Genomic DNA, 24728 nt, shown 5'->3' on the forward strand with positions numbered 1-24728 from the left:
AAGAGTGCCCAGCCCTGAGGAAACGCACATCTAAGCCTGGCTTTCATGTCAGTCGGTGCTTCCAACTTCCTGCATTTCTATTTTACTGTCGGGAGACCTTAAGCCTTAAAACATGTCTGGGAGGACGGAGAGACCTCCGGGCACCCCAGCCGAGCCCCGCGCTCCGTTCGAGGCATTGTGGCATCACCGCGCTCGTCCATGGCAACCGCGGAATGCCCGCATGCCCGTCTGGGGCTCCGCGTTCGTCCCAGCCGCTCCCACAACAAGAATTCTTGCGGCGCCGGGAGCCCCTGCCCTCCGACGGTCCCAGCTCGTCACGCAGGAGGAGGAGCAGCATCGCCACAGCTCCCGGCATCGGCGGCAGACTGTCCGGTGAGTTTCTGTAGTCACTGCGGAGCTGTTCCTTGCTCCGCGCTTTGCCTGTTTTGTGTTAGTGCGCCTCAAGATCATGGTTAGATTTATTCTTGAGTGGTCTCTATTACTTTCAAGTGTTGTGGGACCTTCAAATGTCGCCTGGTTCCACCCTTCTCCATGGGCTGGGGCACCTTCCACTAACTATCCCAAGCTGCTGCTCCAAGACCTGTCCAGCCTGATCTTGGACACTTCCAGGGATGGGGCAGCCACAGCTCCTCTGCACAACCTGGGCAGGGCCTCACCATCCTCACTGAGAAGAATTTCTTCCTCATATCGATTCTGAATCGGTGGCCTATTTGAAGTATTCAGCATATATTCAGAAGTTCGCAGGAAGAAATTGACACAAGTTCTTAATGCCACATCAAACATAATTCCCCAAACAAAAATTTTATGGAGCTTTAATTATGGAGCTCCCACAAGGTACTCCATGGCACCGTTTTTGGTTTTGTTTTTGCTTTGGTTTTGGTTTGGTTTGGTTTTTTTTCCCCTAAGTGAAATAGCATGCTTTTTGAATTTATCCCTTTGTGTGCTATCGATGCATATTTTAACAGAGGAATATTGCACATACAAAATCTTTAGCATTTGCAAGTGACACTCCAGATTTAGTGTTTCCTTTTACTCTGTGTGAGTTCAGAGTAATTTAAAGAAGTTTTAAAACTTCAGAATGATGTGGATGTGACAGAAACCATTCTGATTCTGTTATGAAACTATGATTTTGTTTGGTTGTTTTTCTGTTCATTATGAGATTTTGATGTAAGTTGCAATGGTGTTATGAAAAGCTGAATTCTTAGTTCTCAAGGCTACATCTTAATGCAAAAATTCTGTGCAATTTGTGAAAGACTTAGCAGCCTTTAACGTAGCAAGTGTTCTATTAGACAGGCAATCTTGAATATTTGATCTACTTAAAAAGTCATACTAGCTTCATTTATCTCCCTTAGATTGTTTTGAAGAGAAATGGAATTTGTAATCTGCTTAGGAGAATGTAGCTCAATCTACGCAAACAATATTTTTTTATTGGTGTTTTGAAAGTGGCTATTCTACTGCATGTGTTCTACTAGGTGTATTTATTTCTCCTCAATATTCAGGCTTAGAGGACTAGCAGTACAATTCTGTTTTCTAAAGACGATGTCAAATTGCAGCTGTGGTAATTGCTCACATGACATGGTAGTAACACTTGTGTAACTGCTCAGATGTGGTTAAAAAAATGAGTATTTCAGTAGGCTGACAAATAAAGTAAAGCATGTCTCTGCTAGAGGCCTTAATGTTTTTGTGATATAGAAGAGATGAATCTTTGATGGTCATCAAGCCAAAGTATGTGTGGTTAACTATGTTCTTAATTCTCCACAGTTTCTAGACTTAAAAGACTGTGTTTTGGCCACCAGGAGTTCACCCGCTTCAGGCAACATCTCTTCCAGGGAAGCTAATCGGTGAGGCCCAGTTCTGTATTTTTAAGTCTAGCAGTTTAATTCCTGCTTTTGTGGCTTGTTTATTGTCTAGATGCCTGAAATGATGCAATTCAGGCTGAGGCAGAACCGGATACGGTGTTACCCATGAAAGTTGTCCTAGAGTCATCAGGAGGTAGAGATACCTTCTGTCAGCACGTAGGAGCACTGCCTAGGAGGCACAGGAGGGTTTTCCACATTCATTGACATGGCAGAGGTTGGCTTTAAGTCTTACCATGTCTTACCTGTGCTTTATAACTTGATACCAGTTTGATCTTTCGCACAAACTATTTGTGTCTCTTTAGCCTGTACAAAATTGCCAGTTACATGGGAAGAGCAAAATTCCACAAATACGGACTTTGGTTAAAAAATCAGACTACAGTGTGCTCCTTTAGCTGCACAAGTTTAGCAAAATGACACTGCCAGGTAATAAGTGAAAAAACATTGCTTTCTGTTGCAAAATTACTCTGCATTTTCTGTCAGCTCTGGAATGGAAGCTAGTGAACAGCTGCATTTCTGCAAAGGCCACCGCTGACTGTAACCAGAGGACTTGTGAACACCAAGAATTTAGGTTTTGAGCTACAAACTACCTTCTGCAATGTAGAACTTGGGAGCTATTTCACCTGCTTATATAGTTTCTTGAAGATTCTTAAAATCTTGCCCAAAATGGTGTCTTAGATAAAAGCTGTAGGTGGCAAACAACATCTTTTAGTTCAAAACCAAGGGCTGATGAACGAACTAGGAATATATGAAAATGGAAGTAGAAAACATTGTCTGAATTTTATTAGACTGCAAATTGTGCATGCTTTGAAACTTTCCAGGGAGTTTGTATGGTTTTGTTTTGATTGAATCTTCTGAGAGCTTTACGCTTGTAGCACTTCTGGATGTTAGATGAAGGTGGAAGGGAAAATGTCCTACAAGTAGTAGTAGGAAGCTTTCACAAAGTATTGCATTTGCTGGCCATGCTGTGATAATTAAAGAAAGTTTGACAGAAACAAAAATTCTTAAGGCTAGTTCCTATTTTATTTGAAGATGTTTAAGGAGACAGCCAAAACAAAGTGGTTAACACAGGAATAGTTCAGCAGTTCTGTCACTGGTTGGCTGGGGATACTTGTTTGTTCATTTTTGTTGCTTTGGGTGGTTTTGGTTCTATACTAAGAAAAAAGTATAGATATATTCTGATATATATTTTTAAGTTTCCACCAACTACATTGTGAGTTTAGAAGCTGTGCATAAAATGCTGCTTGAAGAAGGTGTCTAATGCCTTTTTTTTGCCAGTACTTAATATTCTGTTCTCTGTTTTAATACTCTAATACACATTTTCCATTGCCATAGCATCCTTTTGCTAATTTGCTAATGCTTCTGGCATTCTATAATTTGTGCATGGTATGGTTTTGGTTTTTATTTTCCCCCTCTCCCCCCCCGCCCCCCCCGAATCAGTTAAGCAGAAGAGTTAATTGCATAATTAGTTTCTCCTCTAAGTTTTCTTGTGTAGGTGTTTCCATTATGTTTTTTGGTGAATATTTAATAGGAGAGCTGGAAGAAAGAGATTTTTTTGGCTCTGAGTGCCGTACAAAGCAATGTAATTTAATTAAAGCCTTAAAGGTTTTTAGAAAAAGTGGTTATTCTCTTGCTTTCATTCCATGTGGCCTCCATGAAAATAATATTAAATCTCACCAGGTTTGAAGAAGCCAAATGACTCCTCTGCTGCCTAGAGACCAGATAAATGGTTACCCTTTCCATAACCCGTGTTTCTTGGACCAAGTCTTCCCCAGGTTTTGGTTTGGGTTTTGTTTGTTCCCCCTTGGTGCTGTCTGGCTTTTAGCTGTCTTCAGCTGAGATTGATACTTCATTCATCATGTCTGAATAAAATTATTTGCCTTTATTTCTTCTGTGTTTTCCCCAGAGAGGGAGAAAAAAGGCTCTCTCAAATGACCAACAAGGTTTTATTCAGCTTGCAGCTGCTCTGGTTGTTAAGGTTCTACTTATTTCCAAATCTTCTTCTTGCAGGAACTGAGTTGCATTAAATCAAGTGATTTTAATTGTTGCTAGTCTCTTGCTCTTTGAGTCATGTGCTTTGCTCTGGGTATGACTCTGGTAGTAAGTATGGAAAATTACTAATTAACATTAGTGCATGCAATTTTTAGTGATTCTTACCTCCTACGTTTATTAAATACATAAAATGTGTTAGGAACCGGGCAACTTGCAGAACAATTTCTGATGGACATAGCGCTATTCTGACCTCACAGATGAAGTCTGTCTTCTTTTTAAATGGGAATATACTTAGTCTTTATTAAATTATAAAATACTGACAGTCTGAAGCTAAGAAACTGAAATTGCATCCTTTAATAGTAGTGCTGACTTTAAAGGCAAGATTTAGTCTAAGTTATCGATCCCCTTGTTGATGGCATTTTTGTCTTTTTTGCCAGTCAAAAAAAAAAAAAAGGTGAGAAAATAGGTGTCATCAGGTGAATTTTTGTCCATGAAAAGTGTTTATTGTGCCTATACACAAATCTAGGGGCAAAGTGGTCACTTTTTATTTATTTAAAAAGATCTCTTAATTGAATGCCAGTACAGTGTCATTTCTGTAAAAAATACTTCACGTAGAAGAAGGTATGGTATTTTAGTGTTTACATTTCTGTATTATCTGATGTCGATTTAATGCTTAATTTAATCATGTTCCTTTTATCGGTGTATTTCACATTTATTGCCCACAAACTCTTGCACTTTTGTGTAGAGAAAATAATTATTGCAGTTTCACATACTTAACCAATGTGAAAACCAACATATATCAAATAAGGTGAACACTGATTTTCAAGTACTGAAATAACTTAAAAGTTGTCCAGTTTACAGTTATAATAATTTCAATTGAAATTATATAACTAGTTAATAAATATGTATTTTATATACATATTTATAGATGTATGAATATGTACATATTTATGTGTGTGTGTGTGTATATAAAAATTTGCATATTCTATGTATAAAATTTTCACTTTATATATAGAGACCTTGTTTTGACTCTGTTATTATTGCTTGTGGTGCTCAAGGGCTGATTCTGCTAACTAGATTTCTGTTTTAACTGAAATAGTAGTGGAAATTAAGATCAAACAGGGTAGTTTGGAGGACTAAACCTTTAGTTTGTGTTGTGTTTGTGGCACATCTGTAGTTTGAGTGGACATATCTCTGAACACAAAGTGTGTGAAAGAGAGGTTTTTTGCACATCTGTGCATATGTTTCATGACAGAGATGGTTTTTAGATGGTAACTCATATTAAAAAATGAGACTTACTGTGGAGACAAAAAGCTTGTTGGTTGTTTTAACTTAAATGATTGGAACAATGCTTTTAAGCCTCCTGGAAGTTAATGATCAAAAATGATGGAAGTTCATGATTGAAAATAAAGATACTGAAAAATGATAATGAATATGTTATGCTTAAATCAACTTTGTTAATCCAAAGCGCATCTCTCTTTTAAGTTCCTGCTGCCACATGTCTCGTATCTTTCACAAGAAGCAATTCTATATAATCCTTTCTTCAGAGAGCAATAGTAAGATGAAAACTGCACAAAGTAAACTTACTTATGTGAATATTTAAAACTCTGGGCCCATGACTGGGTAATTGAAGTAGAGAAGCATTCAGACTTCAAAGGAATACTCAAGGTTTTTGAAAACACATTTTTCAGCTCAGGTAGTGATATATAGGAGTCACAGTTACCTCAGGATAGAAATCCGTCAGAAATGGATGCTGCTGAATATTTGAGAGGAAAACACCATGAGCTTGAGAAAAAATACTTGCAATTAACCAGTCAAAACAAGCCAGAGTTAAGGACTTTGCTTGTTTCTTTGCTTTATTTTATCATTGCCATAAATGTAATTTGCTTCCTTAAATGCAATTTTTTTCCTTGAAATAATCCTCTCGTCGGGTGACTCCAAATCACAGTCACTAGCTGGGAAAAAACAAAGAAGTAGCACTGTACAGACCTCTCATGCCAGTGCACAGGAACTGATCCCACATTTAGTGTCATTGCTAATAGTTAAAGTTGCATGTAGGAAACTTGAGCACTGCACAACAGCAAAGTCATGCAGAAGAATATTTTGCACCCCCAGCTTTGGAATTCTCAATGTAAGATGTGGTTGATTTGTTGGAGTGTTTGAATCCCAGTAGTTCCAGGGACCCATTTTACAGAATCACCCCACCATTGATGGAGCAATGGGAGCACAACAAGAGCAAGTCATTGCATAAGAAGCAGGAATCTCTAGATCAACAGCTATGGAGCAACAAACTTGGCTTATTGGCTGTATTTAATCAAGAACAGATGAATGAGCAGCCACATCAGCTGCCCCTAACAAACTGCTAAGAGCAGAATTGTTACTTAGAGCAATAATAATAATTCAAACAAAAGGAAATTTTCATGAAGTATTTTCTCACTGCTATTTCTTTTAGGTACTACTTTGGCGCAGGAGTATCAAGGAAAAGCTTTGTAATGGTTGGATTTCTTCCATTTATTTATTTACTTACTTTGTTTGCATTCTGAAGGGAAGAAACCTGTCTTGCTGGACATGCAAAGCAAGAGGATTAGCTTAAATTTAGTCAAATTCATATGGACTACAGGGATTTTGCAGCAGTGAATTCACGGAGCTGCAGAGTCCAGTAATGTCGGTAATTCTCCCAGCTTGTAGCTTAGTTCAATTTCTGTATGCCGAAAATGACGTGAGGACCAGCTGACTGTATTCTACTGAGGACTTCATATTTCATGAGTTTTTGAAGTAATTCAGTTTCTAGATGGAAGAAAAATCCTTTTCAGAATAGCAGACATTAAAATTCTTTAGTCGGTAGGATTAACTGTTTCTGAAAACATCTGATTTGAAGTTTTAGCAATGAAAATCAGGACAAAAACGAACTTTTGTCCGTATGCATCATTTCACCAAATGCACCCTCTATCATTGCCATTAAGTTGGGAGACAGAAGAGATTGGAAGGGCTGTAGTCTTTTAGGGAAAGATTTCCTGAGGAGATCTGACTGCAATTTTAGTGTTACCACAGAAGGTCATGTTCACAGTGGTTTTTGAGCCAACACAGATTTCCTGGTGGTGAATTAAAAGTGTGTCTGCTGTTGGGTAAACATTCCTGTTGACATGGGCTGGCATCTTAGGTTCTAAAATTCTAACATCTTCTTCTGAAGCAGTCTCCACTCCTCTGTTGAATTCTCTACTGCAATACTTGATCTTGGAAAAAGTAGCTCTAGATGCATTTATTTGTCCATTTACCTATTTATCTTTAGGAAATGAATGCTGCCCGGCAAGACGTGCTCGGGCGGCTGATGGATGTGGAGGTAGAGCACGATGACTGCAGCGAGATGCTGGAGCTCCAGACCATCCTTCTGGATATCAAGAATAAAAGACAGGAGAGGCTCGTCGGGCAGCTGGAGGTAAAGCTCTCTGCCTGCTGCTGGGAGTCTCAGCAGGCACTGAGCAGTTTCATTTCTGAGGGGTGGAACCTCTGAGTTAGGCTATGAGTGTCTTGTGTCTGATGAACAAAATGCGAAGTGTCAGTTTTGCAGGAAAGGTAGATTCACAGGTGAATGCTGTGAGCCTGACCTGGGACTGGTGTTTGAGCAGCAGGTGGGAGAGGTTTATGTCACTGGGAAAATACTCATAGCAATATGGAGGTATAGGGGGAGTCTTTGTGCAGGATTTGTGGTTTTTATTTTTTAATTAAGCATGTTAAGCAGATAAATCTTGTGGGAGGAGGCAGAGCTGAAGCCTTTTGGCTGATGTTGTTGTGGAGCAGGTTTGGTAAGCTCTGTGCTGTTGCTGACTTTAATCGGCCTTGCACAGATCTTTGTTTCTCAAGATTATTTCCTTTTGTGAATGTGTGAGATTCTACAGAGTTGAACTTTGTTGCCAACAGCTTGTATTTTAAATTCTCTCTTTCTTTCTTTCTTTTTCTGGTAATGTTTCCCTAACTGAAGTGCTTAGAGTCAGGATTCAGTCTCACATCTCACATACTTGCTACTTTGCTTTAGCTGTCCAAAATCAATGACTTCACAGGTATCTATGTAACCTTCAGTGTCTTAGTTGACTTTTAATAGTCATGTCTTTTTCTTGATCTTTGTCGCATCACTTGAAGGCAGGAATCATTTTGGGGTGTCTTGTTCTTTTCAAATCAGTCATTGAGCTTAGTGGAAAGATTTTTTTGATAGAAAACAGTGTAGTTAAAATTACATGTGAATTCCTAATCTGTAGTTACTGCTTTTGCTAAAAACATTTTTTCAATTGAAATTCCATGTCCAGACCTTTATATGGAGATGGGCATTTGTGATTGTAAAATACGCAGCGAGAACATAATCTGACCTCGATTTCTTTAACGAAACAGAAAATATGATTTTAATATTCTGGATAGGTCTTTTTCTTTATTTATTGACATGAGTTTTCCCAGTTCCTAAGTGCAAGTAGTTCAGATATCACAGGCTGGTTTATGGTTTAGGTTGGCCTAAACAACTGAAGAAATACAATTGTCTTTGCATGATGTTATCATCTTTCTGGACTTAAATATTTTTAAAATGTACTTTTAGGCAGCTATAGAGAAAACAAAGGAACTTCAGGAAAACGCTGAAGCTGCAAGACTAGCACAGATAGAATGTGAACAAAAGACACCAATCATGCAGGTAAATTTTTTATCAAATATTTGGTAGAAGTTTAGAGTAAAACAGAAGATGAACTTGTGTAGGTACAATCGTCGAAAAATGTCAAGGCCTCCTTGCCTCAGTGAAAACACTGAGTAGATGTTTTGCAATGGGTGTCAAAACTGTAAAAGATAATAGAAAATACCTGCTTTTTTTTCAGGGAATTATCAAGCTAATAGAATAAATATTTTTTAAAAAGTCACATTCTTATGTTGGAGTATTCAAAGTAGCATTGAAATGGTGAGAGGAAAGGAAAGGTTTCACAATAGCTAAACAGTTAAAATGTCCTGTCCTATATCTTTGGAATGAGCACTTAGGTGATTTTGGAGATACAGTGAATACAAGCAGAGTCTCTAAGGTGTGAGATACTAATGCATCCTGAGATTGCAGTTCCAAACGTAGTTATTCAGATGACATTTCAGCTTCAAAGTTATTCTATCTGCAGTTACCAGAGAGGTTAGAATATATGAAAAAATGTAATATGTATACTTGAATATAAAATTCTTGTATTTTTAAATGTTATCAAACAGGGTTTAATCCACTAAAGCAGTTAGGGTTTATTTTAAAAAGCAAGGGTGAGAAACCTGTAAGATGAAAAATCAGTAAGATCTCGTACTGACTGACAAAGCCTTCACACTGGATTTTTGAAAAATTAAATGAGAAAACAAAGAGGAATTTCATCTTTTTTCTTCTTGTTTTCTGAGGAACACAAATAAGCATGGCCCTTCTTCTGTCAGTTCTTTTCTTGTGACCTGCCCTAAGTACAGGCGCTTAGATTTCTGAAGTGGTGGTTAAGTAAGCAGTGATAATTTAGTTTTCTTGATTCCTGCTCAACTTTTAGAACATACAAAGGAACTAGAAGAGTAGCATTACTTGAAGTTAGAGCTTTATCTTTTATGAGTGAAGAACTGGTAAGGTTTTCTTCCTTGTCTATGTACATGAACAACCTCCAGGTGAGGTTTGTTCTGAGTTCAAGTGTAGCTTTTCCTGTTAATCTCAGCCTTTTGCGAGTCTACTTAAAGGCAATAGAATTCCCCTGGAAAACTTCAGTAATATAAGTAATTGAAAATGGGAAAATCCAAACACGGTGAAAGGACAACAAAATGTGGTTTTGGTCAGCATATCCGTTTCTCTCTGGTTTGAACTCTAGGTATTAATACATTTTTAAATGTGTTCAGTGCTTTCGAATTCCATGTAGAATCAATAGAATAGATTCACCTGTAAAAAGCCGAACAAAACAGCGAACAGCATTAAAAACCGTGGTAGTCTTGCCTAACGTCCCTTAACTGTTTTCTTGCCACTTGGTAGTTAAGAATCCAAGAGCTTGAAGATGCTTTGAAGGAAGAGCAAAGCAGGAGGAGAAAAACTTTCTCAGTGGTAGGAGAGAAAGATTTCAGAGAGTCAGAAAATGCACGTGAGAGAGGAAAAAAAGTGTAAGTTTCTTTTTAAAGCCATTGTAAAATGGGAATAAACAGCTTGAGTAGAACTTGCAGTTTACATTGACTGCAATTTTCAGTCAGCATAAAATCTAGTGCAACATGCCAAACCGAAGCGAAAGTTCAGAACCAGGCAGTCCATTGACAACAGGCCCATATCAGATACCAAAGCTATTGTGAATGGGCACGGAGAGTAACTGGTCTGTTGCACATTATTTGCCAAACCAACAATTTTGAAATTCAGAGTTATGGTAGGGTCCATCTTCCAGCAGTGGTTGGGTTGAGTGTAGGAAAACATCTGCAACAGGTCCAGAAAAGATGGGGTTTTTATATGCACTTATGTTATGATGAAAGCACTGTTTTCCACTTCAGTGAGCCAGCTGAATCTCCAAGACTCTTGTCAAGAAGTTGTGTATCATTTATAGTGGGTAATCTTTGTTTTCAACTTCTGAATGGCTGTAGAAAGCTTTAAGAGGTTAAAAAATATTGAAATAAGTGAGAGCAGAGGAAATCACTTGGGATATGTTTTCTGCCCAGCACAGTCCACTGTGTCTGTGGTAACAGAACTTGGGTGACCTCTCTTTCAGCCTAGAACTGGACGGGTCTCTATACACAGGTGTTTATGTTGACTTATTCACACAAGGAGTGGTGGAGAATGAAAGAAACTGGCTTTCCTGCAGGAAAGGATGTTTGTGGCCTGAGCAACTCATTCAAGAGTTATGGAGTTGTTTTTAGTAAGATACTTAAAACTTACAGAAGAAAAAGAACTTTTGTCCCTGTGCATCATTTTACAGCTCAAAACTTGGGCTGTAAACACCTTTGTGATCCTTTGCAAACATCAATTTTAAGCAAGCTTTTGGCTTTCCTGACACCACGCCTGAATACTCAGGCAATCTCGTTAAGTTCTTCCTTGGATTCCTGTCTCCGCTTCTGTCTCCGTTAGGCTGTTGTTTGGCCTTGTAGTTTTCTCATCAGCTACCTGTTTAGTCATGCCAGGCTCTTGATAGATCTGTTTTCCTGACAGACAAGAACAGATTAAAATTCTGGGTAGTCTGCTTTAGAAGTTATGTCAGAGTAGAGTCAGCATGTAGAAACCTTAGGAGCAAGAACTGTACTCGAAGTCAGGGTTGATGATGCAAGATGTGACATGGTCTCTCTAAAGAGAGCCACGGTGTTCATTCAGATATGAAGAATTCTGTTTGTTATGTGCAATTTCAAGGCGATATCCAAAAAACCAGTTGAATTTCATGACATGAGACTTGATAACTGAGAACATAACCACTTGAAAGGTCCTGCTCAGAAGGAATACAAATTTCTTCATTCACTTAAAAAGGACAAGCAACTTCAGAAGCTATGTGGTGTGCTAACGTGGTATCTGCCATATTCATTGATTATCCTTTAAAAGAATATAGTGCATTTAATACAAGTAATTTTGGTTGAAGTATGTTATTGTGGAAACCTTCCAGCTTACAAAGACAGCATTCAAATGTGCAATGGAGAGAGGGGGCCGAGGAAACTGAAGAGCCCTCTGGGAGATTAGTGAATGCTGCAACCAGCTTCAGCCTGTCTGAAAGCCCACTGGTAAGGAAAAAAAGCCCATGGCACACATTGTTTAGGTTTTCTTTAACGTACTGTCAAAATATTTACTGTGCTGAGGATTTCCTGCCTTTGCTGTGCTGAGCTGTGGAAGAACTCTGCCCTTCTCTTACCCTGTTTGTTATTTGGTGGTGTGCTTTTTGTTGTTGTTGTTTTTTTTTTTGTTTTTTTTTTTTTTTTTTTTAATTATTTTTATTGTTTGTACAAAAGGAGTACAAAGGGAGGAAAGCAACTTTCTGCCCTAACTACAGATAGTAATTAGCTGAAATTATTAAATAACTATTTATAACTACCAAATAAAATTACAAGCTGAACATATTCTACTAGAAACCTTAAGTGCTTGCTAGCTGTTACTGTGGCAAGAGTTTTCCTTTTTATTTGTATTCCTTAGTAAAATATATGTTATATATGAGAAGAATTCAGGACAGGGTTGCATGCTGTTGTTGCTAAAATTTATTTATAACCTGAATCAATTTGTTATACCACTGATTCAGGTCACTGTAAGTGAATGAGGCATGGCTTGTGGAGTTTGAGGGTTGGAGCTGTAGGCCTGTTTTGGGCCAGCTATTTAATCATACCTAATCCACCCAAAACAAATTTTTAAAATAACTTTGAGTGTGTTGTGCTGCCAAGCCAACTGGACAATTTTCTGTGGGCTGTGCAGGTGTTGGGTCAGTTTGAATGCACCGGAAAGTATTAACGTGGGTGAATGAATTGCATCCACTAAGACCACGGAAATTTTCTGTTGCTGATTGACTTACTGAAACTGAACTGTGGCTTACTAAGGGTCTACAAGGGTTAATAAGCTATCTGCTAAAAATTTGAACATTGATCTGCATATTTTTCCTTCTAAATATTGAAGGTTTGCATCCTGAGGTGCTATTTGACTAGAATAATAAATGCTGGGACTTTAGATGAATGTTCTTTATAAATAACGCAGTCATTAATTGGTCTGCCATTTTATTGTTCAGTGATCTGTCTTTGTGTTAAAAAACCTCAATACCAATCCTGAACATGCATTTGTTTTAGAATTTGGTATGTTTGCAAGTGGGACTCAGAAAGTCAGGCAGGGAAACCACTGAATATAGTCACAGAATCAGACACAACTTATTTCTCTTTCCAAAAACTAATCACCCAAGACAATATACAAGAGGAATTAGATAACGCTTTGCAGCGTGAGCGTGAGACAGGATTGCTTTTACAAGAATTGGGGCAACAGCTTCAGGAGTTGAGTGACAGACTGGTATTGCACTCGAGTGAAGACACATGTAGATGCCAAGAGTCAAATGTATCTCTGACAGTAAGGTTATTCTTCTGGAACAGAAGAGCACCAGAATTTCACCTTTTGTTAAACAAGCCAAATAGTGCAGTCCTTGTGTAAATAAAAAAACACAGGAGTAAATACATACGCACTTCTCAGTCTGCTGGATTTTTAGGCCACCGAGAAAACACTTCAAAGACTTTTTTTTTTAAAATTCGAAGTGATGGATGTTTTATTCTTAAAAATGTAAGAAAAAGTCTTCAATGAGGGTTTGTTTTGGGTTTTTTAGCCTACAATCATTTTGTTTTCTAAAACACATTGGTACCTAGCAAATATACTAAAAACTGGGGGGGGGAGTGGGGTTCTGAGCCAGTAATATTTTTGCTAGGAAATTCATAAAACCTTAGTATGCAGTGGTCCAAATCTACTTCCCAATCAGTTTGTCTTCCACGCTGGTCAGTAGGCAATGCATAAAGTGCATTTCTTGGGGCTGATGAGTAACTCCACTCTCTGTCTGCTGGCAGAGCCCCTCTAAAGCAACAGAGGAGCTGAGGAGAAGAGACCAAGTTCTGAATCACCAGGAGAGACTCCTGGAAGACATGGAGCAGGACTGGCAGCGGCTGAGGGAGACTCTCCAGAAGGCAGAATATGCCCTCCAAGAGGCAGCAAAGTGAGCCCTGGGGCCTGGGGGATGTCACACAAAATGAACAAAAATTTCAATTCCTCCTTCCAAGACCTGGCCAGTGTAAGGCTAGAAGAGAAAAGTACATCAGCCCCTTTTTTTTAAAATTCAGGGATAGTCTTTGAAAACCAAAATTGTTAGTTCAAACTACTAGGTCATACAGTTTTTGCAGTTATCCCCTAATAGTGCTCCAAATTCTGGGTGCTGAAAGAACCAGCAAACAAAATGCCTGTGCTTTCTTACGGATCTGACAACATCTTTGGCAGATCCTTAAAGTTCTGGTTTTTTACGAAATGTGGGTTTCTTCTCTGTGTTTCCACACCATCTTTTTATAGACAGATACCATTTATTTATAGTCAATACAGAAGCATCAGCTAAGGGACAGGTCTTAGCTGCCAAAGGGACTGAAACCCATTCTGGACTGAGCCTTTTTTGTGGGACAAGATAGATCTTCCAGCTGATTCCAGGGAGTTTTGGATTTCGACCCCACAACATTCACATCATAACCTGGAGTGGAAAGAAAGGCTCAGGCACTGGTCTTGAAAAGACTGGTAGTCAAAAGAAGCCCCCTTGACTTGAAGGCATTTATTGCTGACCTATTCTTACAGTCATAGGGCCAGATTAAAAAAAATAAATCTTTGCAAACTTTGTTCCTCAGAGTATGAATTATGTATTATGAATATTGTTGTCCTGTGGGTAGGATCTGAAAAAAAATTAATTAAATAAAATTTCTCATCATACCTGGGATCATTCACTCTCTGAAGAGCAACACCTGAGAAGCTTTAAGGGTTTTAAAGGGAAATGCCCCAGGGAAATAATGCAATTTGTAGAGTCCCCAATGAAATACTTAGCAAGCTGAATAAAGTGCCAAATGTTCTTTAGTATGATTGGATCCAAGCAGGTGTGACCTGCGGAAGGATTTGTTCTAGAAAGCTTGCCCTTTTCGTCCTGCTCCAAGCTCTTTTGGATATTTTAGTCAAGACCCTTCTTGTGGCCATACATGTATCCGGAATGGGTTATTTTAATGGGAATTGGCTTTAAAACTGGCTTATTTCCCCCTGTATATAGCAGCTGAGTATCAACAAAGAAAACTACCCTTCCCTTCCTTCTAACAACTCTTCACAACAATTAGAGTTTTTTTCTCCCTTTGGAATATATAAGCAGAGCAGATGAAATAAGCAGAATCTGTTAGTGTTTTCCAATACAAGAATATAATACCATGCTGCTAGAGTCTTTTTCTGACCTCCATATCCAAACTATGATAGGTGTTAACTGGTAGGCCTAGAATTACATCCATTTCAATTGCTTATCTTCAACAGAAGCATTTTTCATATGGGAATGCACTAAACAGTGGTACATTAACTACTTTTAGGGTTTGCATTAGAGAGATGAAAAAGAAAGGAAAACCCTAACAGTCTGAGTTACCAACAAATATTTTACAAGACATGGTAGCCATAAAGTAGCAGGAGATAAATTTCTACATTGGTAGAGCTTCAGTTCTATAAAGTTATTGCACTGATCTTTCCCTTTCCCTTTCCCTTTCCCTTTCCCTTTCCCTTTCCCTTTCCCTTTCCCTTTCCCTTTCCCTTTCCCTTTCCCTTTCCCTTTCCCTTTCCCTTTCCCTTTCCCTTTCCCTTTCCCTTTCCCTTTCCCTTTCCCCTCCCCTCCTCTCCCTTCAAATCTCCTCAGATCTCCTCTCCTCAAATCTCCGTACCTCTCCAAACCTCTCCGAACTTCTCCAAACCTCTCTGAACCTCTCCTTTCCTTTCCTCTTCTTTCCTTGCTGCTCCTTTCCCTCCTTTCCTTGCTGCTCCTTTCCTCTTTCCATTCTTTTCTTTTCTTTCTTACAGAGACAAAGAGTTGATCCTTAATCATATGAAAGCTGTGGACGCCACACTGATTGCGGTAAGAATTTGAAGTGTTCCTTCTGATTTTCTGTGTTTCCAAAGATTCCAAAGCCTGAGAACTTCTTCTTCTCAGGGGAGAAGTTGGTGTAACGCACCTTCCTTTCCTTGGAGTTGAAATTTCCCCCCTCAACTTCTTCCGTCTTCAAAAACCACAGTGAAATAAAATGCAAGTTTGTAGTACTCAAACGACTTGTTCTAAATGTAGAACCTATGACAAAATTCACCTTCTTTCCCTCGTTGAACACCGTTTCTGGTTGCCACGTGAAGACTAATGGAACACACAAAGAAGGGGTAATTGTTGTGGAGTTAACCCTTTACTGAGTAATGAGAGGTCACATACTTGGTGGCTGTAAAACATTTGGCTTTGTGTCTGCTACTTTAACCTCTGAAACATCATCAATAGGAAAAGGCAGCAAGTCATAATCTGTCATCAGAAACTAGTGGGTTTTTAAAGCATATTTAACATTTAACAAGAATCTCGAGTTTTCTTTCTGCCGTGTACAATTGTGCTCTGGTATAGGACTAGTTAAAGGTCCAACAAAGCTGTCTATATGAATTATTTAGGAGGAAGGACTCTTTTCAACTACAGCTCTAATGGCCAATGGTTTTATACCTGTTTTCAATCTAGAGCAGCGGAGAGTAAAGAAAAGTGTTTTCATTACCTTGGAGTGTCAATTTCCCTTACTACATCTTTAATTCCTAACAACATGGGAATCTCTTCTTTATTTTAATTTCTGCATTCACCAAAATTTCTTTTGTTCATTTAATTTTCACATCTCTTTTTCAAGTCTCTTTCCTTTAATGTTCATGGGAAATGACACAACCTAAACTGTGTGTCTCACCTGCAGCAAACTGTGCTGATTAAAAATTTTCTTTGTGCCACCACCCTCTTCCTACTGGCTTCTTTCAAACTTTGGAAGTGGATGTCATGCAGCAAGTGCTGTGTTTTTACAGTAGTACATACATGCCATATCCTTGGCCTTTCCCTTTTCAGACCAGGGCAAGGTGCTTTTTTTGGGTAGCATTCTCTCCCAGCACTGTGAGTTAGAGATCTATTTCCAATGAAAATTCAGTCAGTTGTACTTTATTCATGGAGGTTAGGCCCAGCAATCAATGCAAGTCCACTCAGTGGGCTCAAGGGGACTCAGTTCATCCCAGCTGGTGTGTCTGAAGGAGGATTACCATTGATTCTGTGCTTTTTTTCCTTTAGGTCACAGACCAGGCTGTGGCATCAGGTGCTGCAGCAGCCACAGTGCTTCCCAAGCTGCAGCTGCCGATCTTCGCAGAGGAAGCAGTGAGGGACAGGCCAGAGGCTATAGCATTCCAGGTTCGTCTAAAACCAATCCTGTTTCATTTTTTTTAATTATCATTTTCTTTCATTTTTTGCCTCTGAGCTAAAATGAGCAGAGAGACTGCTCGGAGCATGTGGAGAGCAAAAAGCGTCAAAAGTATTGCAGTCAAGAGTTGAAAGACAGTTTCCATTGATACTCTTGCACATGGTATTTCAGAGATGATGTCAACTTTTAATTTTGCAGTTACAGCATTAAATAACTGATAGGAATACAAACACGGACAAAAGTATACCTACCTGAAAATTAATACCCCTCTCTCCTCTTCTCTTTTCCCCTTAATATACACAAGACTAATTTACAAAAACCACAAACAAAACCAAAACCAAGTGAGATCCCCACAAACAAACAAACGCAACCAAACAAAAAAGATAAGATTTTCATGCTCCTTCTTGGTTAGTATCAGGTTTTTTTCAACCCACAGTTCTAGAACTAACTGTGAACATTTTGAGCATTTCTCATTTAAAAGAAACTGCTCTTTAGAATGTTTAAATATAGAAGCTATTTTGCTCATGTAGGTTTGTTTGAAATGTGCAAAGATTTGCACATTTCAAAATACTGATTTTGTTAGGACAAAACAATGAGTTGAAAACAAGAAAAATTATCTGAAAATGTGCCATATTTTCAGTTCTGAGGATAGGTTCAGTACAATGCTTCCTTATTGATTTTAAGTTTGATGTCTTCTAGAGAAATTATCCCTTAGTCTTTATAGTTATGCAGAATATATTCGTGCTAAGAAAGAATTTTTTTCCCAATGAGAGAACAAAAGGCAGAGTGAGCACATATTTCTTTCATGGTGCTTTTCTGTCTGAATTAGAGAGGTAATCAAGCAAAGGGCAAGGAACTTAGCCAAGCTAAGTATTGCATACAGTGTGTACATTTCTGCAGTAATTCCTTCCAATTTGTTGTAGGTTTTCTGTTCTCATGCAGTATATAATTGCAGGGTCAGGGTCACAAAGTCAAGCATTCAAGAAAGGCAGATTCTAAGCTGGAACTTTCCCAGTGTTGCCTTCTTGCCTGCATATATGTGTTTCAATAGGATAAAGATGTAAGTTATTGCACGCATTAGCATCTTTGCACACTAAAATATGGAAATATGTAACATGTCATGCCATGAGATTCCTATGAAACTTAATTAGTGCAGATGAACTTTTCCATCAAGGGGTACAATTACAAATGTTTACCCAGGACAGTGATGATTTATTTTAGAACTGCACAAAAGGTCCCACGAGTGGCATCTTTTCACAGGAGGCATTGTGGCAATCAGGTTTTAAATCCTGCTTTTCTAATTTGGTAGCAGATGCTTCTTCTTTCTTTTTTCTTTGAATCCCATCCCAACTCCCATTCATGTTTGACCTGACAATGATTGCAGAAGCATCTGCAGGGCAGCCTGTTCCCTCTTTCTTTGTGGAAGAGAATCAGAAATACAAAACGTTGCATTTCATATTTGCACAAAGTGCTTCTGGTATAACTCACATAGTACAGTAGGTGCTGGGGAACTCACTGGCGAGGCAGAATTGTAAAATTCTTGTTCATCTGGCAGCTTCAGGTTCACTTGGTAACTCCAGACATATGCAAACAGCACCAATGGCTCACAGTCTGTGTCACTGTGAACTTCCTCGTCTCCTTCCTTTTTCCTCTTTCTCACTTTCTCCATCTCTCTTTCCCCCTTTCTCCTCTCTCTCTGCCCTGCCCTCATCTCTGGTTCCTGTCTGATTCCTTTCCAAGCACATTACTGAGGTTTTCTTATAAAAATTGCCTTTTATAGCCAGCGGTTACATCATGCATTTTAATTTTACTCTAGGCCAACCTGTATTAAGGGCAATCCTGCAATCTGAGGTGAAGTAGGCGGCTAGGAATCACTTTAGGGACACTTGTCACTAAAAGCAGTGGAGTTGCTTACAGGCACATCCTCTAGAATTGCCTTAGTCAGTCTGTGGCTAGCACATTTCAATTCAAGGCCTTACAGTCTGCAAGGATCCTCTTTTAGGACTAGAACCACAGCACCAAGACCTTTTGGAGACTCTTTCTGGTGAGAAAAGATGTGATATGGGTTAATTTGCCACTGCCCTTTCCTAGACAATGAAAGAACTTGATTGATTTTAGCTGTGTTAACATCTATTCTGAAAAGCAGCAGTGTGAAACCAAGGAAAGGAAAACTTCAAAAATCTTTCTAAATCCCTGTTTGTCGTACTAAGTTTTTGTGGTCCCGATTTTTATCTATACCACAGGTTTACATTCAAAAGACCAGTCTCATACGATCTGAAGGGAACAAATATACCAAATAAAATGTGATGAATCATTGTAAAGAAGACCAGTCATTTCAACAGTTAGCTAAGACTACTTGGATATAAAGTTATCAATATGGCGAAATCATTTGTGCTGTCTTGTCCTGCTAACTTTATCATCAGTCTAAACAATATAACAAAACTCTTCCACTACATACATGCAAACAGTTACCTTTTTTCCAGGTATATTGCAATCAGATTATTTGTTTTTAGAAGACTGTAGGTTTCTTTTATTACTGCTGAGGTGTTTTGCATGTGTTTTTGGTTGTTTTTTTCAGGTGTTTTGTTTTATTTTGTTTTTGCTGTGAAGTGGAAGGATTAGTAAATTGACTCCTTTTGGAAGTGGGAAAATCAGCCTGAAACTGCATGGTAAATTTTGTGAACAGAAATTGAACCTGCACTGAGTCTTGTATTGAAATAAAATGAAAAAATTGTATCAAGAGCTCAGTGCTGTACCGCATACTTGAAAGCATCTCATCAAAGCATCTTCTAACTAGGGTGTGGATTGTGAAATTTCCTTTTCCTCGATGATACTAATATTCAAGATTTTAAAAGAAACACAATGGCCTTTTTGATGTTTAAGTGCTAGGACTGAAATTCTGCCTGGCTTCCAAATGGTATTGGATTTCTCTACTAAAAAAATGGAGTCTTTGGTAACAAATTTGGATGTATGCTATTTGGTACTTCAAGTGTAGCTTGCCTGGAACTAATGATTCCTTTTACTTTTCTTTAAAGCACCTGCTTAGACATTTTATGGATCTCTACTCACTGGCAGCTGACCGAGTTGGAACATTAACAACAGGAAGAGAATCTTTGCCAGTTCACTTTGCACCCGAAGCAGCTGTTACGCCTCCCTCTCCAGCTCCTGCTCCTGCTGGTAAGCCTGCTTTTCAGGCACTTGCAGCCATTTGGATGTGGGTTCCTAGCCAGCACCTCCCTTCCCACTGCACAGCATCTGGAGGCAAACACAACAACACTTACTGCATTTCCTTGTTTCTTGAAATTTACTTGCACTGAGGTAATTTTGACTTTCTGTGAACAGACTCTTTTTGGGTTCCTGTTTTCCCTGAAGCACCTAGTCCACCTCCTGCTCCTGCTGCTAAGTCTGCCTTTCAAGCAATTATAGTCACTTGTATGTGGCTTCCTAGCCAGCATCTCACTTCATGCTACACAGCTTCTGGAGGCAAATACAACAATACTGAATTGCAAACACTGTGAAGCAGAAAAACTAGTGCTAACAGAAATGTTGTGAGACTTTTCTCAGAAGAGAAATGGCATGCTGAAAGCTAACACAGGGATTAAAATTACCAGTGCCATTTTTTTCTACTGATCCCCATATTTTAGATCTAGTTGGGTTGAGTTTGGGTATGGTTGCTTGCTTGGTTGGATTCTTGTTTTTGGGCAGTGGTAGTGGTGGGTGGGTGCATGTTTGGTTTATGGGTTTTTTGGGGGTTTTTTCACTCTTTTAAATTTCTTTTTTTCGTTGTTTTTTTTTTTTTTTTTTGCCACAGATCTTTTCCGTGCATTCTGGTATAAACCAATAGTACTTTTGTAACAGCTTTGATGGCAGCCACAATTTCTGTGCTGTGCTTTTCCTTGTTTTTTAAAATTTAAAAACATTTTAATTTTAATTTTAAAACTACTTTATCTGCATAGAATCTTTTTTGGGTTGCATTGGACACCAACTGGCCAAAACACCTCCTTCCCATGCTTGTGACAGTGATGGTAAAAGTCTGCCTTTCAATCAATTATAGTCACTGGGATGTGGATTCCTAGCTGTTGCCTCCCTTCACACTGCACAGCTTCTGTAAGGCAAATACAACAACAATTAAATATAAATCTAACTAAAGTAAACAGAAACATTCTGAGAGCTTTTTTAGAGCAGAAAGGGGATGGTAAAATTACTGCTGTAATGTTTCACTCTATTGGTCCCTTTCTGCTTGGCTATTTTAAGTTTGAATTTGGATTTGGTTGCTTAGTTGGTGGAGTTTTTGGTTTTGGGGAGTCAGTGCAGTGTGTGGGTGTTTGGTTTTTTTTTAATTTTTATTACCGTTGCCTTCCTTCCTTCCTTCTGCACCTTCCTTCCTTCCTTCCATACCTTCCTTCCTTCCTTCCTTCCACACTATCTGCACCTTCCTTTCAGACCTTCCACATCCTCCTTCCACACCTTCCTTCCACACCTTCCTTCCACACCTTCCGCACCTTCTGCACCTTCCCCACCTTCCTCCTTTCTTCCTTACATTCTTCCTTCCTTTCTTCCTTCCTTCATTCCTTTCTGTTACAAACACCTAAATATTTCTCATAGCCTTTCCTTTCGTTCATAACCATTTGCACTTTATCCATAGGTTTGCTTTTTAAAACTGGCTCTTTCTCAACAGATATCTTGCAGCCCCAAGTTTCACCCCAAGCAGCACGTACACCTTCTGCTCCTGCTGCTGCTCCTGCTCCTGCTACTGCTCCTGCTGCTGCTCCTGCTGCTGATGGTAAGTCTGCTTTTCAAACAGTTATATTCACTTGCATGAGGATTCCAAGACAGCACCTCCCCTCATGCTGCACAGCTTCTGGAGGCCAGGACCACAATATTGAATTACATAACAGAAAGTTAAAGCTGGTGCTGACAGAAGTGTTCTCAGAATTTTTTTAGAAGAGTAACGTGCTGGTTAAAGCTAAGACAAGGATTAAATTTATTACTGTATTTTTTCCCCCCATTACTCCCTATTTCCTGTTGGGTATTTTTTTGTTTTGTTTGAGTATGGATGCTTGGTTGCTTGGAAATTTTTAGTTTTGGGGAGTGATTCAGGTGGGTATGTTTTCGATTTCTAATTTTTTTATTCTTATTTTTAAATTCCTTCCTCCCACCCTTCCTCCCTTCCTCCCTTCCTCCCTTCCTCCCTCCCTTCCTCCTTCCTTCCTTCCTTCCGCGCCTTCCTTCCTTCCGCACCTTCCGCGCCTTCCTTGCTTCCGCGCCTTCCTTCCTTCCTTCCTTCCTTCCTTCCTTCCTTCCTTCCTTCCTTCCTTCCTTCCTTCCTGCCTTCCTGCCTTCCTGCCTTCCTGCCTTCCTGCCTGCCTGCCTTCCTGCCTGCCTTCCTGCCTGCCTTCCTGCCTGCCTTCCTGCCTGCCTTCCTGCCTTCCTGCCTTCCTGCCTGCCTTCCTGCCTGCCTTCCTGCCTGCCTTCCTGCCTTCCTGCCTTCCGCGCCTTCCGCGCCTTCCGCGCCTTCCTTCCGTGCCTTCCTTCCTTCCGCGCCTTCCTTTCATTTTCCCTTTTTCTTTCCTTTCTGTTACAAACACTTAACATTTCCAATAGACTTTATTTTCGTTCATACCTATTTGCACTCTCTCCATAGATTTGTTTCTTAAAACTGACTCTTTCTCAACATTTATTTTTCAGCCTCAGGTTTCACCCCATGCACCTCCTCCTGCTGCTGCTGCTGCTGCTGCAAGTAGGTCTGCTTTTCAAACAATTAGACTCACTTGCATGTGGATTCCAAGACAGCACCTCCCTCCATGCTGCACAGCTTCTGGAGGCCAGGACCACAATATTGAATTGTAAACATAACAGGGAGTAACTGCTGACAGCAATATTCTCAGACTTCTTTCAGAAGTGTAACCTACTGCTTTAAGCTAAGACAGGGATCAAATATATTACTGTAAAGCTTTTTATATTAGTCCCTGTTTCTTAGTGGGTAGTTTTTCGGTTTTGTTTGAGTATGGATGCTTGGTTGCTTGGAAATTTTTGGGTTTGGGGAGTGGTTGCAGTGGGTGCATGGGTTTTGGAATTCTGATTCTTTTTTATTATTATTTATAATTTTCTCTTTCTTTCTTTCTTTCTTGCTTGCTTGCTTGCTTGCTTGCTTGCTTTCTTGCTTTCTTGCTTTTCTTTTCTTTAAGGCAGGCCACTGGTATCTAAAAGGAGGATTGTTCACTTTTAGCATCATGTGCTCATCAGATAACAGTCAACCAATCATCTTATGTTCGTGAAAAAGACTTCTTGTGCTCCCAGAAAACTGCACAGTCAAATAAAGCTGAACTCAGATGCAAGTGTGTTCCTCACCATAAAAATGGCCAAAGAAATTATAGCTACCAGCGATACTTTTCCTGCGGTCCTGTTTGCCCCAAGTGTGTCTTGCGTGCTCAGACCGTTCTGGCCCATTGATCCAGGCCGGTCCCAGAGCGTCATGAACAAGGGAATGGAAGTTCAGCAGCATGTGCTCAATGTCGTGTGCTCTGCTCAGGGCTCGTGAGAGCTCCTGCAGGGATAAAGCCCTGCCAGTGGGGACCAGCTCCTGCTGTGTCAGGCACGCAGCCTCGCGTGGTGTTGGGGCAGCAGCCCATGCAGGGCTCGCTCAGCGTCAGCCCCACGCAGTGTGGGCACTGCTGCATTCTCAGCAAGGTTCTGCTGCAGGGTTTGGAGAAGTGAGGGTGATCTGTTGCATTGATCCCTGCAACCCCTCAAATTGAGAGCCCACAGGAAAGTCCAGCTGGGTGAGAGTGATCTTCCCATTTGTCCTGTGGCCTTTTTGGGAACGCTGCCAAAGGGCCCGACGTCTCTTCTTACCAACCTGGAGGCATAAGCACATTGCAGGGAACTGCCAGACGGACCAGGGTCAATCATAGGCTTGGAGACTTCTGCACACAGGATGTCAAAACATCCATTCACAAATTCCTCTGTGCTAATGCCTGTGCTGAATAGGAAGAGTGCCACATCTGTGAAAACCTCCTGCATTTTCACAGCAGCTTCAGCAGCCGTGTTTGTACACACATTGCAGTAAAGTGTGCTTGTGAATTCTCAGCCAGTCTGATAAGCATGTCAAAGGTTTCTGCAATCGATCGATCCATCATTATTTTTAAGGTTTAAAAAAAAAAGAAATTAGAGTAAGAATTTAAAACAGTTATATTGCCACAGCTTACTGATATCCCAAATGAATTTTTGCATTAGAATTTTTGAGGAGACAAACTCCTCACAAACTATGACAACTGTCTTTTCTCAGTAGGGAGACACCTTCCAAGTAAGGTTACTGCAGAGTTAATCATGTTTACTTTGCGGGTTCCATTAAACCTAGCCTAAAAATATATGTAACAGGAAACAATTGTAAGCTGAATTATTGAATTATAAAATGCAGCAGAAGCCTGTTGTACCTATGTGTACCTGTGTCTATGTACGTAAACACATTTGCTCTCTCATCTCACGAGTCATTCTGCAAGTTGCAATAACCAGCTGAGCACTCTCAGCAACTCAACCCATTCCTCATTCCATCCTGACTGGACAGGCAAAATTAACATTCAGCAATATAAACAACTCTTCAATTCCATCAAAATTTAACTGTTCAAAGATCAGTTTTTATTTTGCGTCTTCCAGGATGATATAAGTGAGTCCGCCAATTTAATAATTAAAGGAATTTATTAAATAATTGTCACCGTGAGATTTCCTAGTTTCTGAGCGTTCATATTAAAGTAGAAGGTTTTCACGTTCTCCTGCTCTTTCATGTAAACAAGGAGATGGTGCTTGTAAATATTACCATTGTTTTCACATTCTTCTCCAAGGAGAGGAGAGGTTGCGTGACAATCCTTTTGACCAATGTGGTTGAGAGGTGGGGAGTCCACTCTCCAACCCATGGTCACCTTTCAAATAGTATTTAAGAGCATGTAGTAAACAAAGGTCAGACTGGCT

The 24728-nt window shown here is 39.6% G+C and overlaps 1 protein-coding gene and 1 long non-coding RNA gene across 3 annotated transcripts; both read left to right on the forward strand.

The window, feature by feature from the left end:
- The first annotated feature begins 355 nt into the window (after positions 1–355).
- On the forward strand, positions 356–8501 carry LOC134563823 (uncharacterized). Its single transcript, XR_010083427.1, has 4 exons — positions 356–372; positions 1762–1841; positions 7138–7284; positions 8431–8501. It is a non-coding gene; the product is annotated as an uncharacterized LOC134563823 (long non-coding RNA).
- Positions 8502–15254: 6753 nt separating this feature from the next.
- Positions 15255–24293, forward strand: LOC134564048 (protein-glutamate methylesterase/protein-glutamine glutaminase 2-like). Of its 2 annotated transcripts, XM_063422647.1 has the most exons (5): positions 15255–15421; positions 16634–16750; positions 19796–19937; positions 21439–21543; positions 22449–24293. In XM_063422647.1, the coding sequence occupies exons 1-5, from the start codon at positions 15392–15394 to the stop codon at positions 22502–22504; spliced, it is 450 nt and encodes a 149-aa protein (XP_063278717.1). In that variant the 5' UTR covers positions 15255–15391; the 3' UTR covers positions 22505–24293. The 2 variants fall into 2 exon arrangements, with proteins under 2 accessions (XP_063278717.1, XP_063278716.1); XM_063422646.1 differs by having other exon boundaries at positions 21439–24293.
- Positions 24294–24728: the final 435 nt, after the last annotated feature.

Source organism: Prinia subflava, chromosome Z (assembly GCF_021018805.1).
Source record: "Prinia subflava isolate CZ2003 ecotype Zambia chromosome Z, Cam_Psub_1.2, whole genome shotgun sequence".
NCBI classification, from domain to species: Eukaryota; Metazoa; Chordata; class Aves; order Passeriformes; family Cisticolidae; genus Prinia; species Prinia subflava.